The sequence below is a fragment of the Gastrolobium bilobum genome, unplaced genomic scaffold, assembly GCF_033153095.1.
Source record: "Gastrolobium bilobum isolate Gb01-03AN ecotype WA unplaced genomic scaffold, APGP_CSIRO_Gbil_v1 utg2808, whole genome shotgun sequence".
In the NCBI taxonomy this organism is placed as follows: Eukaryota; Viridiplantae; Streptophyta; class Magnoliopsida; order Fabales; family Fabaceae; genus Gastrolobium; species Gastrolobium bilobum.
The window spans coordinates 38,767-49,181 of NW_026898790.1; the positions used below are offsets into that span (position 1 = coordinate 38,767).

General features: G+C 41.9%; 1 protein-coding gene across 1 annotated transcript; it reads right to left on the minus strand.

Annotated features, from left to right (window-relative positions):
• Window positions 1-9,413: 9,413 nt before the first annotated feature.
• On the minus strand, window positions 9,414-9,929 carry LOC133284147 (uncharacterized mitochondrial protein AtMg00860-like). The gene has a single exon (XM_061481139.1). It carries the CDS (start codon window positions 9,927-9,929, stop codon window positions 9,414-9,416), a length of 516 nt encoding a protein of 171 aa, XP_061337123.1.
• Window positions 9,930-10,415: the final 486 nt, after the last annotated feature.

Here is a 10,415-nt window from a genome sequence, read left to right on the forward strand (position 1 = left end):
CTCATGATATCAAGTGCATATCTCAACAAAAATTTGACTTAACAACCATCATATGACCAGCCATATGGTGCACTCCATTCAGCCTCAAAACAGTCCAGATACGTTGAGCAGTTGCATTCAAACTTGAACCAACTCACTCACTTATTCTCTCAACAAACCAAATCTGATTGGAGTTCATTTGGTTGATCCTATGACCATCACAAGACCCCAAAATCAGCGCCCCAAATCAGCCTTGGATGATGCTCAAAGATCTCCTCTTGATACTTGGGATTTGTTCCAACAAGATCTTACCTTATCCTTTTGTTATGAACAACTTTTCATAGCCAATTCAAATTCAAATTCAAACATTTAAATTCAAACGTTCAAACATTTAAATTCTAAGTTCAAATTCTAAATTTAAATTCTAAAATCAAAATTCAAAATTCAAATTCAAAATTCAAATTTCAAAATTCAAAATTCAAAATTCAAATTTCAAAATTCAAATTCAAAATTCAAATTTCAAAATTCAAAATTCAATATTTAAATATTTGATAATTAATTTAACTAATTAAATTAATTAGTAATGTCTCGGACCATCCAAGCCAATTACATGATCCATGCGCCCTTTTCCCTTTTGGTGGGCTTCCAAACTTTTTCTTGGGCTAACAACCATTATTAGGCCCAATTCCTTTATTGCTATATTATCATGACAATAAGGTGTTAGTGTGTGACCCATTAGGCCCAACATAGCCACTGACATAAATGGGCTTGGGCCCAACAAGCCCACAACCCATCTAATGACAACACAGAGCACTAGTAATGCTTTGTTGCCCCAGAGCTAGTTAGGTTAATGACATAATCATCCTATTACACATATTTGGTTGCCGTATGTATTTCCTTTCGTCTCGGTTACCTTCCTCATTAAACCTAGGATAAGGAAACGTATCAACCCTTGCGGTTTAGGGTCAGCTTTATTCGAAACAGGGAATCTTCAATTTACTGACTCTAACGGCAGATCATCTCATGACCTCTTTTACTATGCATAGATTCCCTAGTCCTTGTAAATGTCATCCCGATTTCTCCGGTTTACAGATAACCTAATCTTTCACAGAGATTTGACGAATTCCTTCAGCTTATCACCCTAGCCTTGTGCTCTTTCAGGATGAGCCCAACAGTGTACCTATGAGTCTCAATGTTTCAGGCAGACGAGGTATACAGTCAAAGCGTGCCTTCTAGAACACAGTCTAGGTAATAACTTCTGGTCTAAGGAAAGACATACCTAAATATAAAGAGACTACTCTAATGATACTCTCTGTGAGATTTCCTCATAGAGTCTCTTTGTGGGTCTGTTCAGTGCGAGCTATACCCTTATAGGTCCACCCACGACTTTAGCCAAGACATCTCCATATCTATAGCAGATGAGGTCTTTACCTTGTATCCAAATACAAGTAGATAAGTCGTGCTAGTTTTACCCGAGATCACTGATCCCCATTCTCAGTGTCTCTAGACTAGGAACATAGAATTAGGAAAAAACATGCGGTATCCTTGAATCCTCATAATCGTGATCTGATCACAGATACTCAAGAAATACATGTTCTATTCCAAGGGTTTTATCCAGTTTATTCATAATATATTAACAATATTATCGAGACAAAATATGAAACATGATAAAGAGTGCTTATTATTTATTTGCGACAAAAAGGTCCACATTTTATGCCCTTATTTAATCAAAAGATTGTCTCTAGGAAACCCATATACTAACAAGCTCCCACTTGGCCTAGAGCCAATCAGACCTAAGTTGTATACCCAAAGCCTCATAATGTCTATCATGTTTTCTCTGAGAAACAACCTTTGTCAGAGAATCAGCTAGGTTATCATCTGTTGGAACATAATCCATCTTTACATCCATTCTATCAACGATTTCTCTAATCAGGTGATATCTGCGGAGCACGTGTTTAGATCTTTGATGAGACCTAGGTTCCTTTGACTGTGCAATAGCTCCTGTGTTGTCGCAAAGCAACTGTATGGGCTCACCAATGGTTCCTCACAGTTCTCACTACTAAGGTAAACGAAAATGATGCACAAGGTAGCTCTTTTACTCAACAAGGAAGCTCCTTGTAGCTTCAAAACACCAAATAAAGGCTCCCTCCTCACCAAAACAAGAAAACAGCACACTCAACCTCACAAGACAGAAGCCAAACACAGAAAAGAAGTCTCTTTCCCACTCACAAGGATTGTTCACACACACCCAATGTGTTTAAGTGAGAAGAAATGGAAGAAAATGGCCTTAAACCTCAAGAAATGAAGAAGAAAGCCAAAGGGTAGTGTTTCTGGTCACCCACACTCAGCAAGTCACGTAGAGGGAGTGTATGGCCTAGGGTTTTGGGCCATACTTTAGTATTTATAGCGCTTTAAACATAAACACACAGTATTAGCTTTAATTGCTGCGCTTATCATTTTAATCCCAAACTTAGGATTCTTAACCTACTCAATTTTACAAGAATTAAAATATTTTTATTTAATTTTTTGGAGCACCTTTCCGGTACGCACTTTTCATAGCCAGTATCAGTTTCTGGCACCAGTTCTCATTATTTTGACATGAAACTTGTTTTACAAGTCCTATATAATATTATAGGAATTATCATGCACTTATTATAATTTTTCGGGATACTTTTTCGATACGCATTTATACCGACTAGCAAAACCGGTATCTGCACTTTTCGTCAGAAAAGCGACTTTCAGCATTATCAACCACTTTATATATTTATTTAAGCCTCATAATAATTATTAGGGTCAATTATGGAATTATTTCCTAATTTCACATAATTAATTAATTAACTTCCTTAATTAACAGTGCGAGTTCTTACATTCACCCCATCTTTTTAAGGATTTTGTCCTCAAAATCAGAAACATATTTGTCTCGAAACTCGGGGTACTGCCGGAGAAGCTCGTTCTCACGCTCCCAAGTACACTCCTCAGGAGTTCTTCCAGTCCACTGCACTTTGACCATCAGAATGATCTTGCTCCTCAGCTGCTTCTCGCCACGATCGAGAATCTTGAGTGGTCCGACAAGAGTATTTAGGTTCTCCCGAACTTCCACATCATCAGGTTGCACCACGTGCGAAGGATCTGCTATGTACTTTCGAAGCTGAGACACGTGAAACACGTCGTGGATGTTGGCCAAGTTCGGAGGCAAGACAAGCCGGTAGGCAACAAGTCCTACTCTACCAAGAATCTGGTATGGCCCAATAAACCGCGGGCTCAGCTTCCTCACTCTGAGTGCCCGTCCAACACCGGTGACAGGTGAATGTCTCACAAACACGTGCTCACCCTCACTGAACTCCAGTGGACGATGCTTGACATCATAGTAGCTCTTCTGGCGATTTTGCGCCTGCTTCAACTTTTCTCTGATCATCAGCATCTGCTGGGTGATATCTTGGACAAAGTCCAAGCCAAAAAGCTCCTTGTCTCCAATCTCATACCAACAGGTAGGAGTCTGACACCTCCTACCATACAGTGCTTCGTAGGGCGCCATGCCCAAGCTAGCATGAAAGCTATTGTTGTACGAAAACTCAACCAACGGAAGGTACCTATCACATGCCGAGCCCTGCTCCAACGTGCAAGCCCACAACATGTCCTCCAAGGTCTGGATGGTCCTCTCAGTTTGTCCATCAGTCTGAGGGTGATAAGTGGTACTCAATCTCAACTGCGTACCAAAAGCCTCCTGCAGCGCCTCCCAAAACCGAGATGTGAACTTCGGGTCCCTATCACTGATGATACTCTCGGGCACCCCGTGAAGCCTCACAATCTCGTGAACATAAAGCTTGACCAACTGCTCTGTAGTGAAGCTTGACCCAGATAGAGTCACAACTCGCCTGAGTCTTAGGCAATCCCACCACGAAGTCTATGGAAATACTTTCCCACTTCCACTGTGATACTTCAAGAGGTTGAAGCTCACCAGACGGTTTCTGATGCTCGATCTTCACCTTCTGGCAAACCAAACACTTAGACACAAAAACGACAACATCCTTCTTCATGCTCGGCCACAAGAAATTTTTCTTCAAGTCTTGACACATCTTAGTAGCACCAGGGTGGATAGAAAACTGGCCCTTATGGGCCTCTGCCATAACCTCTTCGGTCAACAGACCTCGGGGAACCACGATCCTCTGCTGAAACAAAAGAAGTCCATCTTCATTCCAAGACACACTGTCTTGGTTCTTCACATAATCCAGACACTCTATCTAAACTTGTGCCTCTTTGATCTTTTCTAACAGCTCATTCACAATGTTTGTTGCTTCTGTAACACCCTCTTTATATAAATCAATCCATAGGTGTTAACATTGCTTGACACACTACGCGCGGAAGACTTATACTAAGCGTGGTTAACTTAGATTTACTAATGGGGAATTAATTTCGTTCTTTTCTTTTATTTTTTTCTCCTATCTAATAATCTTATCTCTTTCTAGTCATGAGTTCTTAACGTCCACGATTTTCTCACAACGCTTAGGGTACATTATGTCATGATTTGTATTCATGTTAATTTCTAACTCATTCTGCGATCTAACTTCTATCCATTCTTACCTTAAAGAGAAAACAAAACAGTTCCTACGAGTTAATCTCTTCTTGGTTCCCTTGAAAAGTCGTAGGCACCATGGTGGAGTCCTAATCTCATATCTACCTCTTAATCCTTTTTAATATAGAAACTTAGTCAATTAACCATACATGGCTGAAAACATTTTAGTCTTACCACTTACTTGCATAGTCCAATAAACATAAACCCTTCAAGTCAAACACCAAAAATATAGTATCTTAACCGCAGGTTAAATGTCTAAGTAATCGAAATACATAATCCATTACAGTCATCCAAAATATAACTTAAGTGCATCACTCAATCCATAAGGATTCAGTGCGATCATAGCCTCCAAAAATTTCCTGCCATATAATATAGTCGGCCTGCTCAAACTTTCCTTCATAACATAGTTTCATAACTCTACCCACAATTGACGGCGTAGTATCAACTTTATCTGCACATGACTGCGCAGTATCCTCTTCAAGTCGTGCCAACCTCTTACCCTGTCTTACCCATTTGGTCATTTTTACCTGAAAGGGGGATTCCCCAAAGAGGGGTGAGATTTGGGGTCTCAGTAAGGACTCACAGTTGGAGCAACCTCCAAACCATGATGCTTACTCCTGCAACTGTCATATAATAACATATACAATAATAGAATGGGAGAAACATTGAAACATAGTTTGGAAAATAATCATGCTTTCATATCATCATACCAATCCTGCCATGGCAATTACTCTCCATGGTCTTACGGACGAATACCCAGGGTCCTCGTCAGGTTGCCTCTGTGGTATTAGTGCACAGGCCATCATAACAAATCTTGCATGAACAAAACATTAGTTCCAAACAACCAAACATATCACTATAATGCACCATATAACAGATTGCAGTCAAACCAACACTTTACATAAAGAGGGTGGCAACCATAGGGAAACTACTACAACAACCATAAATCACTTACACTTTTTGCCTTGTAAATTCTTCCCGTAGGTGATGGATTCGGCCAAATGAAGGTCTTAGTGTCTTAGATCTCTTTTCAAGCTTCGGTTTGGCCTAATCACATATTCAAACTTAGTACATAGCTCTAGAATTATAAGATCTAAACTTAATTTCCTTCTTGACATATGTTCGGCCCCTTTACGATGAAAATGCCTAGGAGATAATTTTTGCTAGTTGCTTTCATGCATAGGTCCTATTCTATTGCATACACTTCGGCCATACATCATGGTACTAAGAAAACATTCACGATTTCCCTTTTAGGCTTATTAGGGTTCGGCCCTTTAGAGTTAGGGTGCTTAGTAAATGTTTCTAAGAACTATAGGGTGCATGTATACCATTTTAGGTTCGGCCATTTAGAAATAATACACTTAGGAGGTGCTTTCAAGGGTGATAGATGCATGCATGGCTTTATTAGTCTAAGATCTAGTCATGTAAATTAGTTGGGGTTCATTTCTACTAGCTTGAAAAGATGAAGGGGTTCATAAGATCTTACCTTAATGATGATATCTAAGATGTAATCTTAGCCAATGCTTCACACTTGATCTTCAAGGAGCCTTCTAAGATTGAGAGTTGCTTCCAACAACTTCTTGATCTCTCTCTACATAAGTCTAAGAGGAGAGGAGAGGTGTTGGTTCACTTGTTTCTTGTCTATGAGATGGTGGCCGTCGCTAGAAGTGAGGGAGTGTGTCCTTCTTGCCTCGGTTCCTTGGGGTGGTGTACGGCTAGGAGGGGGGATGTCTTTGGTCGTCCACTTTTTATTCAAGTCCCCTTAATCATCATGCCTAGGAGAGGATAGGCTAGATCCTAGGTTGAGTGTGGGATAAGCAAATCTTCTCACATTGTTCAAGGTTGTCATACGCATGGGGAGGGGGTAAAGAGAGTGTAGAGTGTAGGTTACTCAAGGTGTCATACAAATCACGTATTCCCTTGGTCCTTTGGGAATGTGTGCGCATGGGGAGGAAGGAGAGGTAATCATGCTTGAGTGTTTTATACTCCATCTCATTTCCATGAATTCTTTCACGTGGATTTAGGGGAGGAAGGGATTTTGAGGGTTTCCTCCTTGCATGTCACGCCTAGGGTAGAAAAAGCAAGGGTTCAATTTCAAATCACCAATAAGGAATTATTGGTTAGTGTGTATGCACCAAGTGATGAGGGATTCGCATAAAGAGGGAGGGTGGTAGCTTAAGGTGTCATGGTGTTCTTCCCAATGCATAGAGGTTGAATAAGGTAGCTTTGAGTGTGCAACACTCAATATAGAGTGTGTAAGACAAGTCATGCTCTTGACTTCTTTTTTTGATGACAATTTCGCATAGGGGAAGGGGAAAAGTGGATCTACTTTTTAAATCACGAATGAGGAAAGTATTGGGTTCATGAGTCTTTGATGTGTCACCTAGGGAAGTGGGAAAGCAATTCTTGTCTCCTTGCTTCAACATGGCCAACGGCTTGAACTTGAGAATGGCCAAGTTTCCTTCAAATTTTCCCTCATTGGTTGCATGTAGTGGCAACCATTCATCAAATGCCACATCATTCTTCACATGTTCATGGACTTGAGCTTTGTTACACCACTAAAGGGATCCACGGTGTTGGCTTTGTGGGTGGTTCGGCCCATTGGGTTAATAAGGGTTAGGTCACTAGCAATTGGGCTTAGACTTGGGTATAAGTGTTGTGGGCTTAGATCCTTGTATGTATACTATTTGGGGTCAAGTCTTATTCAGTTAATAAATTGGGCTTGCATTGCTTTGAGCTCAATCCTTTCTCAATTGATCTTACTTGTTTACATTCTTAAGTAGGTTGGGCTACGACATTGTTTGGGCTTTAAACCACATTGAGTTGGGTTATTACTTATCTTAGTTAGAGTGGGTTCTAACTCAAGACTAACTTTGTTTTTTCAAGGATAATCGTTCACTGAATATGGGCTTTGCCCTTTGATTCCATTTCATTAGGCTAATTTCGAGTACATGATTTTTGGGTTATTATTACATCCACCCTACCTAATAAAATTTTCGTCCCGAAAATTACAATTATTCTAAGTCGGGATAGTTCTGTCGGATCTCGTCTTCTCGCTCCCAGGTTGCTTCTTCGGGAGTTCTTCCTTGCCATTGCACCTTTACCATTGGTATCACTTTGCTGTGAAGTCGCTTCTCTTCTTTGTCTAGGATCTTGCAGGGTACCACCAAAATCTTCAAGTTGGGTCTTACTTCCACAGTATCCGGTAATACAACATGGGAGGGATCCGCCAAATACTTCTTCAACTGGCTTACATGGAATACATCGTGAAGGTTTGCCAGATTGGGTGGTAATGCTAACTGATAGGCTACCGGTCCTACCCTTTTCAATATCTGATAGGGACCGATATAGCGTGGACTTAACTTCCTTACACCAAGAGCTCTGCCAACACCAGTAACAGGGGAGAGTTTGATGAATACATGATCCCCTACTTCAAATTCTAGGGGTCGGTGCTTCAAGTCATAGTAACTTTTCTGTCGATCTTGGGCTTTCCGTAGCCTATCTCAGATCATCTTGATCTGCTTTGTCGTTTCCCTGATCATGTCTGGTCCAAACAACTCTCTGTCGCCAACTTCTTCCTAGCATATAGGTGTATGGCACCTTCTTCCATAAAGTGCTTCATGCGGGGCCATACCGATACTGGCATGATGACTGTTATTGTAAGAGAATTCTGCTAATGGCAGGTACTTATCCCAACAGCCTTCCTTCTCTAAAGCGCAAGCCCGTAACATGTCCTCGAGTGTTTTTATTGTCCTCTCGGTTTGTCCATCGGTCTGGGGGTGATACGCCGTGCTCAATCGTAGTTGGGTCCCGAACGCCTGTTGCAATGAAGACCAGATCCAAGATGTAAACTTAGGATCCCGATCACTGATTATGCTTTCAGGGACGCTGTGCAGCCTCACAATTTCCTTCACATAGATCTGGGCCAACTTCTCTGTCGTATAAGTCCATTTTACCGGTATGAAATGTGCTGATTTGGTCAATCTGTCGACCACTACCCAGATGGCATCGTAGCCTGCTTGAGTTCTGGGTAAACCTGTTATGAAGTCCATCGATATACTCTGCCATTTCCACTCCGGGATGCTCAAGGGCTGTAGGGTGCCTGCCGGTCGCTGATGTTCAATCTTTGGTTTCTGGCACACCATGCATTTGCTCACGTACCTGCCCACGTCTCTTTTCATCCCTTTCCACCAAAAGTTCTTCTTCAAATCTGCGTACATCTTGGTGGCTCCTGGGTGTATTGAATATTGACTCTTATGCGCCATCTCCATGACTTCCTCCCTCAGCAGTTTTGCAGGGACAACTATCCTCCCTTGGAAAGTGATTATGCCTTGCTGGTTCAGGCTAACACCAGATTGATTCCTCAGTCTCTTCAAGCAGTCGACGACTTGCTGAGCATGTTTGATCTTTTCTAGTAATTCGTCTAAGATCTGCACCGCCCAATATTCGGCCTCGCATTCGCTATTTGCCACTGCTAAGGTCAAGTCCCGGAATTCCTCTATTAGTCGATGCTCGGCTATCATCATGCTCGCAACTCCTCTAGTTTTTCTGCTCAAGGCATCTGCGACTACATTCGCCTTGCTGGGGTGGTATTGCAATTCGAAATTGTAGTCCTTTATGAACTCCATCCAACGGCGCTGTCTCATGTTCAACTCGTTTTGATCAAATAAATACTTGAGGCTCTTGTGATCACTGTACACTGTTACCGTTGCGTCGTACAAGTGATGACGCCATATCTTCAAGGCAAACACGATCGCAGCTAATTCCAGATCGTGTGTGGGGTAGTTTTCTTCGTGCGGCTTCAGTTGTCAGGATGCATACGCTACTGGTCTGCCGTGTTGCATAAGTACACATCCCAAGCCTATCTTGGAGGCATCACAATACAGTCGAATGGTTCCTCTGGGTCTGGCAGCGTCAGTACTGGAGCTGTTGTCAGCATTCTTTTTAACTCTTGGAAATAGGTCTCACATTCTTGGGTCCACACGAAAGGGACTTCCTTTCTTGTTAATCGGGTGAGTGGCAACACCCTCTTCGAGAATCCTTCTATGAATCTTCGATAATATCCTGCTAGCCCAAGGAAGCTTCTTATTTCCGTGACAGTCTTTGGTCGTTCCCAGTTTACTATTGCTTCGATGTTACTGGGATCCACTGCTACTCCTTCATCTGAGATTACATGTCCAAGAAATTGGATCTGTGGCAGCCAGAATTCACACTTCGATGGTTTTGCATATAGTTGCTTCTTCCGCAATATATGTAGCACAGTTCTCAAGTGTTCTTCATGCTCTTCTTTGCTCTTCGAGTAGATTAGTATGTCGTCGATGAATACGACCACAAAACGATCCAAGTAAGGTTGAAAGATCTGATTCATGTAGCCCATGAATACTGCCGGGGCATTAGTCAATCCGAAGGGAATGACCAGGTACTCGTAGTTCCGTATCTTGATCTGAAGGCTGTCTTAGGGATGTCTTCCAGCTTGATTCGGATCTGGTGGTATCCTGACCGGAGATCGATCTTCAAAAACACCTTCGCACCTCTTAACTGATCAATTAAGTCCTCGATACGAGGCAAGGGGTACCTGTTCTTGACAGTCACTTTGTTGAGTTGCCGATAGTCCGTGCAAAGTCTCATTGACCCGTCCTTCTTCTTTACAAATAGAACTGGTGCTCCCCACGGGGACACACTGGGTCGGATGAAATTCTTCCCTATCAAGTCTTCTAGCTGCTTCTTCAATTCTACCAGTTCAAGAGGAGACATGCGGTAGGGTGAAATTGAGATTGGCCCAACCCCGGTTATAAGTTCAATAGAGAACTCAACTTCCCTTTCAGGGGGAAAGGTGGTAATGTCATTAGGAAATACATCCTCA